Below are 19,444 nucleotides of genomic sequence, written 5' to 3' on the forward strand. Positions count from 1 at the left end.
AACCCGTTTGCGACCTCTGCTGCCGAGCTATATAGCTCCAATTTCAGAAGCGATCTGGCTACAAATGATGGCTCAGCAAAGTGGCTTGTCACGTGTAAGTGTGTTGCAGCCGAATAAGTCTCAATGCATGTTCCTAAATGTGGAGGGAAAAACCGGGTCCATTATTGACCTGTGCTCGTGATGTGAAAACAAACAAACGGGTTGCGACCAACGTTGCGTTTTCACAAGCAGGTTGTTCGCGCGCGATCAGTTGCGTTTTTTCCACCGCAGGCACCTGGCAAGACGAGACATGGCCGGACGAGTGGACGGCCGTCACCAAGGACGGGAAACGCTCCTCGCAATTCGAGCACACGCTCCTTGTCACGGAGACGGGGTGCGAGATCCTGACGCTGCGGACGGAAGACTCGGGGCAACCTCACTTCCTGTTCCAGGACTGACCTTCACTTAATGGCACGTGGGGGGGCCCCCGTGCGATTGACGCTCGGAACCTCGCTCGGTTTACGCCCGCGGTTAGACATGAGTCCGATTTCGATTTTTGCAAGCGACGCGGTGAACACTGTCGTGTGAAAATTTCTGCAAAAATGTAAAACTTAAAAAAACGGGAGATTTAAATGAAGGAGGGCGGAAAAAAGGAACTCGGAATTTTTTTTCTTGTTTGTTGTTGCTGTGCCTGACGTGCGTCGTCGAATTGCCATAGAAAAACTTTTCTTTTTCCCATTTGCCAAGCTGTGTAGGAAGATTAGTTTTTTTATAAGCGGCTTTATCTCGCTTTTGTGCAGAGCGCCGTTGTGAGCCATCAACTTCGCCGTTTGTTCGACACTGAAAAACGTTAGCATTTGTAAAAAAAAAAAATGACGACCTTGATGGCAGTTATCAGACCGCGTTCCCCTTCCCCGCTGTGCCAGTTATTATACGTGAGAAAAATAAAACCGAGTGTTTTTACGACGTGCATTGTATAGAAGGAGGGACGCGCAAAAGCGTAGCAAGCAACGGGTCTGTTTATTGAAACGATGCAACTGGACGATTCCACCGAGGTCATGTCAGAAACAAGTAGCTGGATTTTCATCTCATTAAGTTGTTAGATTTTTCTTTTTGACTATCACCTTCACGGCAACTGTCTACGTGCATTTTCATGCTTTCTTTTTAATTTGCAAAATGGTAATCTACTTGTTTTTGACGTAACAACTGTGCGGAACTGCCCAACTCGCAAAACGTATAATCGCCAAGCTTTCAGTATTTGTATCTAAAAATAGAGGACAATAGGAGCAGGCTGATTGTATTTATTTTCTACGATTTCACCGCTGTGCTGTTAATCGTTGCCAAGTGCTCTTCATTCTCTGCCGATGGCCATCGGTGCTGCAGGGCTTAAAGCTTCAGCACGGTGCGGATGCTGCGGAGGTAGAGAAAATGAAAAGTGTTAGGCGGCCACCGTTGATGTTAACATGCCGTGGCTGGTGCAGGGAGCGCAGGAACTCCGTCAAAATCGTGGCTGCATCGGTCGTCGTCATCATAGAACATCGGGGCGTACCCGGGGGGGTTTATTTAAGAGTTTTTACCCCCCCACCCCAACAACGAACAGATTTTGGTTGCTTGTAATTACTCCCAGGGCTGTGTGTTGCGGGGGGTACCGAGTGTGCGGTTTCAAGCTTCGTTAATGTCAGAACAAAAGGTGAACCTCACGATACTTTTACCCAGGAGAGCCTCGCTGAATTTGAAACAACTGTATTTCGGGGAGGGTCTTGCATTGGGATATTTGACTCGTTCCATTTTCTTTTTGGCTTGTAGTAAGAAACCGGTGTATCCAGGTAAATCCCACACGCAGGGAGGGGGTAACAATGAAAAGTTCTGCATTTTGGACCTTTGGATGTGTTCTCTGCAAACCGACAAAACTAATTAATAAAATCAAACGAGGATTGATTCCACCTGCAGTGCTGCCATCTTTTCCCCACCTCGCAAGCCCAAAGCCCACAACACCTGGGATTTCTGGCCAGGCTCTGAACACCGGAGCCAGGCTTGATGCTTTTCGGCTTCCGAGAAAGGTGCATTCAGGCTGATTTGGTTATAAGCCGTCAAGTCTCTAAGCGACGGTCAGGAGCATTGCAATGGAGCTTTGGTGCCATGGCTGCAGTGCCACTTTGCATACCTTTTAAAACATCGGCATCGTAGTACCGTGCTATGGAAAGTCACTTGACAGTCCTCATGCCTCCAACTCTGGTCGAAAGCATTGCTGTGTGTCTGTCCATCTGCCTTTAAGATGAGGTCACGATAGCTCTCCTAACAAAAAATGGTTCAATATAAAATCAAATGTTGGAATAAAGCCGTCCAAAAAAAAAAATCGCTGTGTCCCAAAGCATGGCAATTAAAACCACAGCCGATCGTGGGCGAGCCTTTTCTTTTCGGCCAAGGTGATGATGTCACACGCCACCCCCCCCCCCCCCTACGTTACAAGACACCCGCAGTGCAACGTCATCTCATTACGCAGTTTGTAATGTTACGCTAACGCCAAATAAATAATTACGAGGGTGAACGCACTTTGGAAATGCGACGCACAATCCGTGCGTATTGGGAGGGGGAGGGGTTTCCTTATCGAAGCTTGAAACGCAGATGGGACGGCCATGGATGCAACCTCAGCGTGTAAGCGACAAGACTGCTTGCATGCAGATATTCGCCAAAACAGCAACGCAGAGTAACGTTTATACGACTGGTTTGCTCAGAGTGAGCTCTCAATCGGTTTTGTATTATCAGCCTGATAATATTTGTGGAGTTTGCGGCGGTACAGTATTTGTTTCTCTGTTCTAGAGAGAGAATACTTGACGTTGTTTGGGCTCTGAAAACCCACCTGTTTGGGCTGCGACATTAATACGAACCGCTACGTCCGTTAATGTCAGATCTTGGAAGCTAAGCAGGAATTTTAGCCTGGATAGTTCTTGGATTGGCGACCATCATTACCAATCAGTTGCCAGCGAAACTTGCCACCTTTGCCAAACTGCACTGGCCCAACGTGGTGAAGTATGGTCGGCATGGCCTGGGTTGTTTCGTTCGTCCAGCAGTGGATTGGCACAAATGGCTGTGCATGTACAACGTACATCCTACATCTCCCTAAGGCAGGGGTCGGCAACCAAAATAACAAGAAGAGCCATTTCTTTCCAATTCGGTACAAAATTCAGTATTTCAAGAGCCGCAATGCATCTGAGTACATATTGTACTCACGTACATATCGTCAAGAAGCAGCCCGTAAAGAGCCGCATGTGGCTCCGGAGCCGTAGGTTGCCGACCCCTGTCCTAAGGCAACTAAAGAATTTGTACTCAAGCGGGTGCACTCTTACATCGAGTATAAATGTGCTGAAGAGGTTAAAAAATATATATCAGTTCAGAACAAGGGGCGATTTCTGTAGACTAAAACAATACAATTCGCACCTATTTGCCTCTGAACAAATGGCCATGAATGCATCTGATCCCATCAAATCTCAGAAGCTAAGCAGAGGCCAGCTTGGTTAGCACTTGGGACTGGTGACCACGAGGGCTTGCCAGGTGTTGTAGGCACAGGACTGCGAGGTGTTGCCAGGAGATGACAGTGCAGAGTGTCGCCCCTCCCCCGCAAGCAAAATCATCAGGCATCTCCAAGTTGCCGCGATCCCACATGATTCCGTGACGTGCCAGGCTGCCACGGTGGTGAGATGTTAACTACCTCGTCTGGTATACAGGAAGTCGTGAGTTCGATTCCGACCCTGACGCCTGTGTATTCGTAGTTTGCATGTCTCTCACCGTGATGGTGTGGATTTTTCTCCGGGCTCTGCAGTTTTCCTCTCCGCATTTAGAAACAACGTGCGTTTAGAGTATTCGGCTGCTAGAAATTTCCACATGATAATCAGCTGAGCTATCATTTGTGGCCGGATCGCTTCTGAAAATGAGCTACATAGCAAAGTGGGCCTTACATGGTAAAATAAAAATGTTTTTTTAGTTTAGTTCTATGTGTGAATGTGGAATGCTGTACAGATAGAGGGATGTGCACATTGCTGTAACTTGACTGGGGGGGGGGGGGGGGGGGGAGTAGGTGCCACATCACCCCGTGTTGAGCACGACCCGTGAAATGTTGGACATCACCGAGTTGCAAGGGTGTCACGATTCACCTACCCCCTCCCTTTCCCCCATGATTTGAATTGTCGCAATTCAGGGTCAAGATTCGATTCACGAATAATCGATTCTCTTAATATTGTGATGAAGGTGCCAGCGGCGGTAGCAGCACAGACCTTTGGCAGCTGCAGGGATTTGCGTGGAAACATTACAACTTTCACGGGATTGAAAAATGCCAGTTCTTACAATACTGCTTTTCGTGTTTAGTTTGCTGTCCTTGTCCCGCGCCTACCATTGGCAAGGTTGGTTACGTACGGTGTGAAAACAAGTTCTACATGCAGGCGGCGATTCAATGCACGCGTTGTTTAGCTTAAGAGTTTCTTATGGATTGATGCATTGTATGATTTATTGCAGTCATTCAAATTGCCTCTCGCTACCAGTGGAAGTTACTGGTGATGAATCGACGTTGAGTTATTTAAGCCGGCCCTCTTGAAAGGGGGAATGTTTAGCCGGGATCCACCACGCCAGGGCAATCAAATTGCACAATCAAATCGCATGGCTTAAATCGCCTGCAACTCCGTGCTAAGCAGCTGCTCTGAGACTTTGTGGTGTGCAGCAAAGTCCTTTCTTATACTGTACTTCTATACGCCACCCCCCTCTCCACATCTGTATACCCCAGCTTGCCCAAGTGTAATCAAATAAACTCCACGTGGCCCAACAGCGGATTGACAAAAGGGCTCTCGTGCATATATTTATCACTTAAAAATTCGCTGCCTGTTATTATTCATAATCAGCCAACCTGCCGACTTGCAATGCAGTACTCGATATGCGCTACAGCCCCCCCCCGTCCCACCTGCAGAACATCAAGGTTTCTTTTTTTCTCCTGCCACTACAGTTGGACCGTATATTGGACCAGATTCACATCTTCGAGGCGACGTGTGCCAGAGTGCTCGCGAATTCGTCACTTTACTACAGAGGCAGCGGTGTGGGCCCATTGGCCCACGCACGTTCATACTGCGGGTGGATTAAACCTTTAAATGAAAACCCACGGGGTCTGCTTCACGGCGGTCGTTTAAGATCCTGTTACGTTATTTGAAACGAGAGTAGGCCGATGTGTGGCAACGGCACGGTCACAAATTTGGTGGACTGGGCATCTTGAGATGGACTGCACGGGAGGAACGGTGTAAATATTAAGCTTTGACGACATCTCTAAGGGAGTGGCTGAAACTCGGCGCGCACTGCGGATTTTAAGCGCTGTCGCTCGCAATGTGGATAACGGTGGCGTTTTGGCGAAAAATATTTTTCTTGTGAACATTGTAGCCACGTGTTGTGAAATTTATATGAATATTATCTTAATTGTTGGGCCACGGGCTATTGCACTGGCGCACAAAATAACCTACTCGTGACAATTACCGTATTCGCCGGATTATAAGATGCTCTGGGGGAAGTAAGACGCGCCCAGAACGTGTGCTTGGTGGGAATGGCACCGGTCGTAAACACGTACTGGACCCAGCCGTAGCTCTTTCATTCCGTCAGTCTGACAAGCGGCGGGAATCGAACAACTGCGCACTCGGCGGCGGCCGTGCTTTTTTCACCACCCGGCCACCACCGATGGCTTACCCTCTTCTCCCTGCGGGTGCCAGTTGAATCGGAACGTTGTCGCTCGGCAGTGTCTGCCTCTACGAGTAAAAAAGCAACCAAAACGACGCTCTTACCTTGAGAGGTGCCATCGCTGTGCGTTAAGAGGGGGTCCCCAAATTAACGCGAAATTATGGCGGAGAAGCGAACGTGAGCTACGAGCCTAATAAAAACAATCTCAACCCCGAATAACGTCAAAAGATGATCTCATCCAGACCTTGTTCGTATCCGTCTTTGTTAACATCTGTCGCACTTCGATGCATCTCAAGCTTCCACCAATATTACAACACCTCTGTCCCACGTCTAGATCTCGATCTCTCGTCATATCGCTGGGAGTTTATAAGCGCGGTGGGGCGGGGTGGGGGGTCGCAAATAATCCCTGCTTAAGGCTCCCATGGGGCCGGCCACCACCACTAGATACGTACCCAAGAGCTGGGATATGTCCCACACGAATTAGAACTTTTGAAGAAAACCACTGCTGCTCAATCTGTACAATCCTCGATTTTGATTTTAAAAATATAGAAATGTTAACGCTTTCCAACCAAATTGAAAAGCGATAATGAATTTGCCGTGTCCCGTATGTCTGTAACGATTTTTGCAAGATAAATCTCCCGACACGATTGGAACTTTCGTGCGAAGTTGTGTTGCTGTTTGGGGCATGGATGTTCAAAATGAGGGCCCAGGTTGATCAAGGAATGATTTGCGAACCTTCCCCAGGCAGAGAGAACGCTGTGCAAGCTCCAATTGTTTCATTGCAGCGTGTGCACACGGGTGCGAGAGCTACTGTTATCGCCGGTTAAAAAAACACTTTGAAGGACAAACACGTGTTGGAAAGCAAATCCATGCATATTCACGAGCTGTGTTCCTTGTTATTTTGATATTAAGATGTTCAATATCCGTTTGGGCTTGTAATTTATATTTATACAGTTGCCTTGTGCAGCGTCGAGACGCTCGTGCGTCTGGATGCTTTATAAATTCAAGTGATTATCCAGCAGATGGATTGACGAAAGGCTCTTAACTACTGCTGCTGCTACCACGACTGTCGTACGCAGTTATGGGAGTGGACCTTGCAGTGACATCACTTGAGGCCCACAGTGGCGGGGCATGACCATTCATCGAAACATTTGAAAGTATTTCTCAACCATGAGATTTCAAAAGCACGTTAAAACAGCTCAGAACACACGGAGCCCAGGTGCATACATCTACAATTTATCCTCATGGCGGTACCCCGGGGTACCAAATGATACAAAATGGCCGAGGCAATTAAACATTTTTTTTCTGAGACACTTTTTTCCAGGGGTGTACTTAACTCCGCGACTGGGGTAACAATCAATCCGAAATCAGTTCTACTCTGCGATGTCTAAACACAGCGAGGACGATTGCGCTAAAGCCCTGAACGCTCCCGTATGCACCATAGCGCATAATGTACAGCTCGTCGAGATGAGTCGATTGCCGCATCGCCGGCCATCAACGGACTAAAAATTACTGCATCACGGACATTATGCGAGAGCCGGCTTGCCGCCATGAGGTTCATTTGTTGCGTTGCGTTTTGCCGCTGAGGTTTGACTTCGGTCGTAACTGTTTCGGGGTCTCTGACCGCGTGCAAAGCCATGGTTTCATCAACCGCCCCCCGCCTCGCTCGCGTCGTACAATTAAAGCTCAATGAGGCCTCTGCTGCCTTCGCCAAAATTCAATCCTCATGCTTTTTTCCCCCGCGAATGATTCTGCGCGTAAAACATCGGTGGCGCTCGGGAGACGAAGGAGGCCGGGCACGCTGCCGGCCATGCCAGCCGCACGTGCGCTGTGCCAGCTTAGTGGGTACTTGCTGACAGCACTTGCCCTGACAGTCTACACAGCTATACAGGGGAATGCCCGCATGTTTGTGTGTGTGTCTGTTAGGAGCGGAAGCGAAGCGGTTAGCACGTTGCCCGACAAAACCAGGCAATGCGAGATCGATTCCCGTTCACGGCCAACACCAGTGACGATTATCTGAACTGGTCCTGGGCCTCCCCTAGGTCGACTCAGCCTCAAATAAGTTACCACTAGGGAGACAGGCGGCCGGGCGTGGTGTTGGCCACCTACCCCTTCATGCGCCGTGCCGGCCTTCATTTAACAGACTGCCCCAACAGTCTGTTAAATGCTACACGGGGGATCTTTGTGTCTGCGAGTACGCGCGCCTCCGCTTCCTGCTGCCGTCATGGACTGCCGCCCGCTCACCTCTTGCCCTCGTGCATCAGGTCAAACGCCTGGTTGATCTCGGCGAGGGGCAGCGTGTGGGTCACAAATTCGTCCACCTTCAACTTCTTGGCGAGGTAGTCGTCCACCAGGCGCGGCACGCTCTCCACGCTCTTCCACCCTGGCGTCGCGCGCACACGCGGTCACACGCACGACACCCGTCACGCACACGCTGCCACCAACGTCGCTCCGAGTGTTATTCACAGATTAACAAACACGGTTCCCGCCCACCCCCCCCTCCCCCACCGCCGTTTGTCCGGAACAGTCCCGGTGGCGTCAGAGAGGCTGTGGGCGAGCGATATCAGAATCAGACCTGGTTCTTATCCTCTACTTAAGAACATTTGATTTACGAACTTTTAGAGATACGAACGAACCTGGTCCGTATGTCCAGTTGCCTGTTCGGACCGAGAGTCGTAAGTTCAACTCTCGCGCAATAGATGGCGGTGGTGGCATCTACATCTGCAAAATGTGAAGAACCAGTGGCATCTACATCTGCAGAACGTGAAGAACCAGTGGCATCTACATCTGCAGAACGTGAAGAACCAGGTGGTATCTACATCGACAGAACATGAAGAACCAGTTGCATCTACATCTGCAGAACATGAAGAACCAGTGGCATCTGCATCTACAGAACATGAAGAACCAGTGGCATCTGCATCTACAGAATATGAAGAAGCAGTGGCATCTGCATCTACAGAACATGAAGAACCAGTGGCATCTGCATCTACAGAACATGAAGAAGCAGTGGCATCTGCATCTACAGAATATGAAGAAGCAGTGGCATCTACATCTGCAGAACATGAAGAACCAGTGGCATCTGCATCTACAGAACATGAAGAACCAGTGGCATCTGCATCTACAGAATATGAAGAACCAGTGGCATCTGCATCTACAGAATATGAAGAAGCAGTGGCATCTACATCTGCAGAACGTGAAGAACCAGTGGCATCTGCATCTACAGAATATGATGAAGCAGTGGCATCTACATCTGCAGAACGTGAAGAACCAGTGGCATCTGCATCTACAGAATATGAAGAAGCAGTGGCATCTACATCTGTAGAACATGAAGACCCAGTGGCATCTCCAACGTACCCCCAAAAGCGATGCCCTTCCAGGTGCGCCCCAGGACGAGCATGAAGGGCTTCGTCGCGATCTCCTGGCCGGCTGCAGCCACCCCGATGATGACGCTGACGCCCCAGCCCTTGTGGGTCGCCTCCAGTGCCGAGCGCTTGTGACGGAAAGGGTTTACATGGCGATGACGTCAGAGTTGCAGGGCATCGATGTTACGTTACCACGCCCACGGCAATCGTTCCGTGGTACGAATAAAAACTGCCGGCAAAGCTTAGTCGTTGCCGCCGTTAAGAATCTGTAGTTTAAATTACTTTTTTGCGGTCTCATTTGAATCGTTTCTCTTTTTTTTTATATCTCGTACACACCGGCAACTATAACTTGGCATGTAATGATTCTTTACCTGCCCCAGCGATTCGATGGAGATGAGCAATTAAATTCGTAAATCAATTTGTCTCGGGTTTGCAATCTCGTTTTTGTTTTCTTTCATATAGCAAGGGCGCTTAAATGCTTCGGCAACTCAAAAGCACCTTACGCCAAAAATCACATCTCATTCATTCCAATGCTCTGCTGCAGTATAGCCATGTGCGGGGGGGGGGGGGGGGGGGGGCACAAACGATGCCCCCAACAGGGGAGGGGGGAGATTCTGCCAGTTGGTATTTTTGTCACAACGAAGTGAGTATTTGAGTGAACACCCCCCCCCCCCCACTCGATGCACGCAATCAAAACGGAGCTCCCATTCACACAGACCGGCACTGCTCTCGTCGCCCGAGTCGCTAATGCCCACATTTAGTCGGGGGACCAGCGCGTCAACTCGAGCAGCCGTGCGCGGTTACGGTGTCGATGACACCCTCCGCCCCCCTCCCCCGCCCCCCCCGCGCCGACCCACCATGGTGCCGACGTTGCCGATGCACTCGAAGGAGTAGTCGACACCACCGTCGGTCATCTCCGCGAGCACCTGCTCCACCGGCTTCGCGTGGTCCTTGGGGTTGAGGAACTCGGTCGCCCCGAACGTGCGCGCCGTCTCGAACTTGCCCGGGTTGATGTCGACCCCGATGATGCGGCTGGCGCCCGCCGCCTGGCACCCCATGATGGCGGCGAGGCCGACGGCGCCCAGGCCGAAAACGGCGCACGTGGAGCCGGGCTCCACCTGGCCGGGCGGCGCCACGCGGTTGAGCGACGGGGGTCAAGTGGCAACGGCGGTCCACACACACGGCTCAGTCGCTCTGTCGAAACGTCGAGTGGCCGAGGTGGTGGCCGAGGTGGTGGCCGGGGTGGTGGCCGGGGTGGTGGCCGGGGTGGTGGCCGGGGTGGTGGCCGGGGTGGTGGCCGGGGTGGTGGCCGGGGTGGCTCAGAGGCTCAGGGCACTCAACTAGCACCGCTCCTTCAAACCCGGGACATCTCGGCGATGCCTGCCCAGCGCTGGTACCGCTGTGGCAACCACCCACTCTCCTAGTTCTACCAATTTAAACCTCTCCCATTCTCAAGAAAAACTTAAATAAAACGCATGGTCACGTAGGCTCCTACGAGGTCATGCTGCAGGGGCTTGTGGCCCAGTTTGGCGCCAGCTATTATAGAGTTGCGTTCACGTCGCTGCGGTTCTTTGCGGTGAGCCGAACGTCTTTAAAAACGACGGCGCTGTAAGCCTCTCTTGAATAAAATTAACGCGAACCGCTCGCGCGTTCCGAGGTTCAGCGGTGAACGGGGGCACCCACCCTGCAAACGTATTCATCACGGGACACCGAGCACGGCTCTCAAAATACTTTGGCGTCACCGACACAGCCACCCACCCCGGCAGCATAACAAAAGGCTGCTTAATCTTAGCTTCCTTATCTACTTCTGCCTCCGGCATCACAAAGCTTCAGTTTGAACTCTGTACATTGCGCCCACCCCGTTCCTCACACCGCCCACACACTCACCATGGCCCCTCCCCTCCCTCCATCCCCCGCGACTATATAACTCCTCGTCACAGCCATCTCTTAGACACACTTCAGCAGTTGTGCTTTCTCTACGTTGTCCCCACCTGAAGAAGGATTTTTTACCTAACGTGACTTTACCGAAAAAAAACCAAAGAGTAACAATCGCCTGGCTCATCAAACCGCCTCGACGTAAACAAAAATCACGGCCCGCCGCTCCGCTCCTCCACACCAACGCGTGCCGTAACGCAGTTAAGACGTGGACCGTTGGCGGAGCCGACGCATTTTTCCGAACTCCCCCACCGTCACCCCCCCCCCCCCGCCCACCTTGGCGGTGTTGAGGGCGGCGCCGTATCCCGTGGCGACGCCGCACCCCAGCAGGCAGACGCGGTCGAGCGGCGCGGCCGGCGACACCTTGGCCACGGACACGTCGGCCACCACGGTGAACTCGGAGAACGTGCTCGTGCCCATGAAGTGGAAGAGGCGCTGGCCCCGGCAGGAGAAGCGTGACGTTCCGTCCGGCATTAGTCCCTGGCCCTGCGTCACCCTGACCGACCGACCGGTGGGGAAGCCCGAGGCCGGAGAAGCCGGATCGACAGGCGGGTTTGCGCCGAGTTACGAGGGCAGGGCGATCGAAGCTATCAGGAGAAGACTTGCGACAACAAAAACCTATCAACTCTGCGCCTGTTGGGGTTAGCAATGTCCGCGTCCGGGTTACGGTTGCTCAGGATTTTCCATTGCACTCTCGGCATCTGCCGAGAGTGCAATGGAAAATCCGTCGAGTATTCGAGCACGTTACATGGGCGAATTAGGTACGCTCTTATCAAGACGGCTTTATTTGGAACGTAGCACCGTGGTAACTTGGCACCGTGACACCCTGGCGTGTGATACTTGGGCACATCGCCCAAGAGATGAAGCAATACTGTATATTGCATTAATAAACATTGAGCAAACAAGCGAACGGGCTCAGCACAAACCTGATTTTCTGGCAGAGGTTCGTCTTGGGGCTCAGGCAGAATTTGCATTCCCCACACTGCGGGATGTAGAGAGGAATCACAGCATCGCCTGCAACACACGGACACAGGCAGCGGTAACACCCAGGGCACGTTCTCATCGCTGGATCGAAGTACCGTGACCTCCCGAATATTCGGGGTCACGGTGGGGGGAGGGAGTTTCGGCTGGGATTAAAAGAAACAAATGTAAATCAGCATACACATCACGATGATTGCTTACCTTCGTAAACAAACGAGCGCTTAATAGGTAGGGTGTGTCGTCTGTATTTCGTTGTTCAAGGAATCGGTTTCGCGGCCAATGACTTTGCAGCAATCACGCATGAGTCACTGGCAAGTGAGGAGCAGATGAGAATAATTAACCTGTCGGATGAGAATAATTAACCCGTCCTACAAGTAGTAAAGATAGCCTATTTATATTCGATGCCAGAGCAGTAGGTGCGCCCCAACTATTGAAGGACTAAGATGGCGGAGCAGAAGAAAGTGGAACGGCAACGTTTTCAGTTCTCCATTGAAATGGGAGGCAGTGAGCCCCACAGGGCTGAGCGAGCCAACGTACACATACGGACGGACAGACAGATGTACTAAAGTACGGATGTACGTACGGCAGAGGTCGCAAATGGGTTTTGATTCCTTACCCGTACCCGGCCACACCAGGGTCGCAAATGGGTACCCGTACCCATACCCGGCCTGGTACGGATACCCGTTCCCTACCCGTACCCGTACCCTACCCGAAATGAGTGACAAACGGTTACTCACCAGTGACTCACGGCCTACCCGTACCTGTACTCGGCCGCACCAGGGTCGTACACGGGTACCCGTACCCGTACCCGGCCGGGTACGGGTAGCCGGGTATCGGGTAGGGTACGGGTATCGGGTACCCGGTTGCGACCTCTGACGTACGGTCGGACGTACGGACAGACAAACGGATCTGCAGACGTACGTCCGTGCGTAAGTCCGTGCGTACGTCTGTGCGTACGTCCGTGCGTACGTCTGTGCGTACGTCTGTGCGTACGTCTGTGCGTACGTCTGTGCGTACGTCTGTGCGTACGTCTGTGCACGCGTGTCTCACCGGGCTTCACGCGCGTGACGCCCTCGCCAACGCTCTCCACGATGCCGCCGCCCTCATGCCCCAGCACCACGGGGAAGACGCCCTCCGGGTCCAGGCCGCCCAGCGTGTACGCGTCCGTGTGGCACACGCCCGTCGCCACGATCTGCAACACACACCCAAAGATAAAGATCCCTCCCCACCACCACCACCGTGTAGGCTACTACGCAGGCTGTCGGGGCGAGTGCTGTTAGCGAGGAGCGCCTATGAAGGCCAGTACGGTACACGAGGGCGTGGGTGGCCAGCACCACGCCCGGCCGCCTTTGGCTTCCCAGTGGCGATGTTTTTACGCACCTCACCAGGTACTCATTTGAGGCTGAGTCTACCTAGGGGAGGCCCATGACCGGTTCAGATAATCGTTACTGGTGTTGGGCGTGAGCGGGAATCGAACCCGAGCCGCCGGGTTCATAGTGCAGCGTGCTAACCACTGCAAAGACAAAGATCCCCCGTATAGCCTTCACAGACTGTAGGGGCAAGTGCTTATAGCAAGCACTTATGAAGGCCAGCACGGTACACGAGGGGGTGGGTGTCCAACACCACGCCCGGCCGCCTTTGCCTCCCTAGTGGCGATATTTGCACATCGCACCAGGTACTCATTTGAGGCTGAGTCGACCTAGGGGAGGTCCAGGACTGGTTCAGATAATCGTCACTGGTGTTGGCCGTGAGCGGGAAACGAACCCGAGTCGCTAGGTTCGTAGCGCAGCGCGCCAACCGCATAGATGACGAAGATTCCCCGTATAGTCTTAACAGACATGCTGCCAACTTTCAAGCTTTATCCACAAAGTACAAAATAATTTGCGAATTTAGCTGTTTGGATTTGTCTCATCATAAGCACAGACTCATCTGTATTTCTACCAAATGTCTGTTACTCTAGCCCTTCGATCAACATCATTCTAATTTACATCAGTCACTCAAAACTCACACGTGTATCAGAGGTCGCAATCGGGTACCCGATACCCGTACCCTACCCGAAACCCGGCTACCCGTACCCGGCCGGGTACGTGTACGGGTACCCGTTTGCGACCCTGGTGCGGCCGGGTATGGGTACGGGTAGGCCGTGAGTCACTGGTGAGTAACTGTTTGTCACTCATTTCGCAACGTCTTGTCTCTTCTCACAATTCAAGTTCCTAGAATCAACCCACCCGCGCCTGCAAAATGGCTTCATCCCAGAGGTCGCAATCGGGTACCCGTACCCTACCCGATACCCGGCTGGGTACGGGTAGCCGGGTATCGGGTAGGGTACGGGTACCCGTTTGCGACCTTGGTGCGGCCGGGTACGGGTAAGGAATAAAAACCCGTTTGCGACCTCTGACGTGTATGAAGGAACTCAGTCGCGGGGCCTCAATGTCTCTGACCCATGCATAACCGGGTTCACAACCCACCTTGATCCGGAGTCGAGACCTTCAATCGCGGGTGGCGAAAAAACACAGACGTGAACCCAGGATCTCAGCGGAGCCGGCTCCGTGTCCCTAACCCTGCCCCACCGCGCACCGCACAGCGTGCGGAGGTGCCAACCGCGCCCCACCTTGATGCGGACTTCATGGGCACGTGGTGGTTCAACCTCCACCTGCTCGATGACGAGCGGCTTCTTGGGCTCCCAGGCCACAGCGGCGCGGCACGTGATCACCTGCAGAGACACAGGGGGGGGCGGGGGCGCGGGTTAACGGCGTTAACGAGCGAACCCATCGTCAGAAGCAACCCCAATTGGAGGGGCTGCAACGGTGCATCGAATTGTCGATTCGTGAGACTCAGCGATACGTGCGCCAGCCATGTGCATGTGAAATATGATTAAGTTTTGCAATATAAATGTGTCGTTAAACCTGCCACCACCCAACACGTTCAGTTAGTGACGTGTGTCATGGATTGCAAATGTGGGGTTACTCTCCATCACACCGGTGTGCTGTACTAGTAACGAATTGTTTAAGTGGCAAACCTTACTAATTGGCTGTGTTAAACTGGATTTTACAACTTGTGCATATATGTACAGTGGGTTTAGGGTAATGGAGCGGGTGAAACTGTACATGAGGGAAAACAAATGGCAAATTCGGTATGAAAATTAATCAAAATTTTTTTAAATTCTTGAATCAAATAAGAGAAATGAAATGGAACAATTTCACTCCGTGGCTTTTTCCCACCTCATCTCGCCTCTCCTTCGTTCAGTCGTGTCACTCTCTGTCTCTCTCTGTCTCTCTCTGTCTCTCTCTGTCTCTCTCTGTCTCTCTCTGTCTCTCTCTGTCTCTCTCTGTCTCTCTCTGTCTCTCTCTCTGTCCGTCCTTCTCCCTGTGGCCAATTTCGTTTTCAATCCTTCCCCCTGCTTGCACCCGTACCACTGTAATCAACTCCCCCTGTGCACGAAGCAGTCCCCCTCCTTCACCCTCCTTCTGTTCCTCTCTTGAAGCCTCACCACCTTCCTCTCCATCGCCCGTTCCCATCCTCTTCCCTCGCCCCTCCACCCCGTCCCTCCCCTGTAGCCCTTTCGTCACCACGTGCCCTCTGTTACGGTCACTCTTTATCCTCAGCCATAGCACTGCCCTTGATATCTAAATCACTCGATGTTTGGACCGCTTTGAAAGTGGCCTGAGCTAAGGAGCTCGATGAATATAAACTAAGATAACGGGACGACTGTTATGTGCAGTCATCAGTGACTAGGCTGAGATCATCCACTCACTAGACTTTAGAACCCGGTTTAATCACTTGGTGTCTGAAGCCCGGTATCTGTAAACTATTAAAACTACATTATTTTTATTTGACCAGGTATGGCCCACTGAGCTATATAGCTCTTTAGCAGAAGCGACCTGGCCACGAATTGGCTTATCGCGTGGAAATTTATAGCAGCCAAATACTCCAAAACGCGTGATGTCGATTCGAAACGTAGGTGGCGAAACTGGAGGACACGGAAAAAAGAAACCACGCGAACACGGGGAAAACACGCAAGCTCCAAATATACAGGAGGCGTCAGGGGTCGGGATCGAACCCATGATCTCCTGTACACCACCCTTTGATGCTGCTAATCCTGCATAATGCACGGGCATAAGTAGTACTAATCACATACCTGATTTCCCATAAATATGCTACATTTCTCTTGATATGCAAATTCCTCTGTCAAGGCACTCTTCCCCCTCCAACCCAGCTTAAATATACGCTGCCAAGCCTGGTGGTGTTCATTTAGACGCTGTCTTTCTGACAGACCTGTTCTTCACCTGAGGACGGCTGCTTGCGTTGTGGCCGAAACGTCGTGAGAATTATGTTTTATTTTTTATTATTTTATTATTTCCATTCTACGTGACTTTACCGAAAGAACCAAGAAGATGAATCCCTGCAGTCACGAAAGCTTTGAATCGAAACAGGCGAGGTAGTTAACATCTCATCACCGCGGCGCCGGATTCAAACCCAGGCTCCGAGCAGCGCAGGCTTGGCAGTTAGTCGATTCCACCCTGTTAGTCAGTCGATTCCACCCTGTGTAAAGCTTCAGCAGAATTCAGTGAGTGATCACCAAAGAGTGAGACGGCACAGACTCCCAGAGTTTGTGTCAGAGTGACGCTGCAAATTCAAACTGCGAGCCGCAATGCTTTCGGACTTTTTTGCTTCTTGTGACCCAATGGTTGCAAATTCCATTCAGGCAAGAAGGGCTCTCTGTTCCAGTTAATATGCAAACGCGGAGTGGAATTTGTTGGTTGTTGTGAGGCTGACATGGGAATTCGTAGTTTGACTCGGCACGGGCGGTGGAAAGGTTAGACCTCATCTAACCTGCAATGCAGTTCAATGATTGATTAAAAAAATTAACCGGTAAAAACAAAGTTTTTCACTATAAATCCTTTATATGCGTGGCATCGGTTTTATTTTATTATTCATTTCTGTTTCATTTTTATCACATTGGTATTTTAAATTAAATATAAGGAAAGTCGTATATAAGGATTATAAGGTTTTCAGTTTTTGTATGATTGTTTATATTGTACATTTTTGTTGTTTTCTTGAATAATTTTCTGTGTTTAGGAAAAATATATGATTGTGTTGGTGAAATTTTTTTTTTCCCTAAAAAGTGGAAAATTTTGGAAAAATTTTTTCACGAAAATAAATTGTCACGCACAACGAGTCTGTGTGCAAAATGTCAGCTCGATTGGATCACGGGAAGTGGGTTAAAAAACGACCGAAAGATTTGCACGGTCGTAAGCGCGCAAGCAAGCAAGTGAACTTAATATAAAGGATTTAAAAAACAACGGCGTATTACTCATTAAACATGTATACGGTCGTTTATATTTTCTGCAATATAATTGCCTATTGGCTTAAGGACGTGCAATTAGCAGTGCCGCCAAACACAAACTGTACACAAATATTCAGAGGTTTTACCCTTTCTGGCAATAAAACATGCTGAAAGCTGTCAACCCGTACCGTTTAACCAAAATATCCCACAAAAAGCACCGCACACCAACGCTGTGTGCAAAAATCCCAATGGGATGCAAGTCAAACAACAACAACCACAACTTAAATTAAGGCCATCAGCCTAACTCCGTTCTACAACAAAACAAACATGGGCAAACCAAAAAACTTTTAGAAAATCACCAAAATAAAGCCATGAAAGCAATGAAACAATGTAACAGTGATCATAGGAACAGCAGAGTAGCAAGCCAAAGTTCTGAAAACGACTTTGTATTTGAGCAGTTAGGGCCCACAAAAGCCACACACCACAGCATGCTGTATCACAGATGATAGCTCAACGAAGCTGAGATCTAAAACGCAGTCGCCAAAAGCGGTGTTCTCGATTCTAAACGTGGAGTTGGGGAAAAAAACAAACCCCGTAACGGAGCAAGAAACAGCAGCGGCACAAACAACAACATTGCTACAGCCACAACATCAGCAGCAGTAGCAGCAGCAGAAGTGACAGAGAAGCAACAGCAGCAATAACAGCAGCAGCAACAGCAACAAGATGAGCAAAATGAATCAACAGCAGCAGCAGAAGCAAAAGTAACAGTGGAGCAAAACAACATCAGCAGCATAAACTACAACAGCAGCAGCAGCAGCATAGACTACAACATCATCAGCATAAACTACAACAGCAGCAGCATAAACTACAACTACAACAGCAGCATAAACTACAACAACATCAACAGCAACATAAACTACAACATCAGCATAAACTACAACAGCAACAATATCAGCAGCAGCATAAACTACTGCAGCAGCATCAGCAGCAGCATAAACTACAACAGCAGCATAAACTACAACTACAACAGCAGCAGCAGGAGTAGCGGCCTGAATCGACAGTAGCTCGTGGTGAAACGCAGTCCATACTTTCCCAGCAGTATCGGCCATCGCTTGAGTGAGTGGAGGAGGCGGCAGGGGCAAGTCCGGCAGTGATGATGGTGATCGTGGTGGTGATGATGGTGGTGGTGATGATGTTCGTGATGATGGTGGTGGTTGATGGTGGTGGTGGTGATGATGGTGGTGTTCGTCACTGAACCCGGTTGGCTGCGACGAGAAACGCCTCCCCACTACGCAAAGACAAAGGTCCCCGCCCCGTGTAGCCCTCTACAGGCTGTTGGGGCAAGTGCTGTTGGCGAGAGGACGCCGGCTTGACAACGCACGTGGTGGGGGTGGGTGGGGGTGGGTGGGCCATCTAACCACGCCCGACCGCCTTTGTCTTCCACCCCCTCCCCCCCCAGCGGCGATTATTGTACACGCTGCACCAGGTGCTCACATTGGAACGTAAAAGTAATATTTAATATTTTTAAAAACACGCTGTAATGAAATGTACCGTGCGAGTACTGTAATGGAAGAATTCCAGGAAGTGGCCCCGAAAGTTGCCATCACGTAAAAGGGCCAAACGTGAGTTGAGAGTGGACAATTAGACCCAAGCCGAAACATAATAAATAAAAATAATGTTTAAAAATAAGTATAACCCGTAATAACAAAGTTTTTCACTATAAATCCTTTATATGCGTGGCGGCTAGAGTCCTCTCGTCCTCTGACTTGAGATGGCTGCCACCTATGGGTCAGATGATTGTCTGCAGTATTAAACAATTGGTAATTAAATATTTAATTTGTTTTCCCTAAACAGTGTAAAATTTTGGAAAAAATTTTTCACGAACATTAATTGTCTCGCACAACGAGTCTATGTGCAAAATGTCAGCTCGATTGGATCACGGGAAGTGGGTTAAAAAACGACCGAAAGATTTGCACGGTCGTAAGCAAGCAAGCAAGCACGCAAGCACGCAAGCAAGCAAGCACGCAAGCGAACTTAATATAAAGGATTTAAAAATATATATTTTTTAATGATATATATATATTTTAATGATAGAATATAGTATTGTCATCAGCATGACATAAGTATAATAATGATAAAAACAACAGCAATCATTGCCAAGTCATCAATTCCCAAGGAAAAGCGATACCTGATC

The 19,444-nt window shown here is 50.3% G+C and overlaps 2 protein-coding genes across 2 annotated transcripts in view; one reads left to right on the forward strand and one right to left on the reverse strand.

The window, feature by feature from the left end:
* The window catches only part of METAP1 (methionyl aminopeptidase 1), a 19,984-nt gene extending 13,652 nt beyond the window's left edge, over positions 1–6,332 (forward strand). Inside the window, exon 11 of the mRNA XM_061571142.1 lies at positions 271–6,332. Coding sequence (XP_061427126.1) covers positions 271–437 — 167 coding nt within the window. The 3' untranslated portion in view covers positions 438–6,332. The remainder of the gene's footprint in view (positions 1–270) is intronic.
* ADH5 (alcohol dehydrogenase 5 (class III), chi polypeptide) lies at positions 981–18,524 on the reverse strand. The gene is made up of 9 exons (XM_061571143.1): positions 18,339–18,524; positions 14,575–14,676; positions 13,014–13,155; positions 11,909–11,996; positions 11,259–11,478; positions 9,905–10,165; positions 9,040–9,175; positions 7,930–8,068; positions 981–1,390 (listed from the first exon to the last, which is right to left on the reverse strand). Exons 1-9 carry the CDS (start codon positions 18,357–18,359, stop codon positions 1,366–1,368), a joined length of 1,134 nt encoding a protein of 377 aa, XP_061427127.1. The 5' UTR covers positions 18,360–18,524; the 3' UTR covers positions 981–1,365.
* Positions 18,525–19,444: the final 920 nt, after the last annotated feature.

Source organism: Lethenteron reissneri, chromosome 47, assembly GCF_015708825.2.
Source record: "Lethenteron reissneri isolate LAM-NWPU_2019-01 chromosome 47, ASM1570882v1, whole genome shotgun sequence".
Classification (NCBI taxonomy): domain Eukaryota; kingdom Metazoa; phylum Chordata; class Hyperoartia; order Petromyzontiformes; family Petromyzontidae; genus Lethenteron; species Lethenteron reissneri.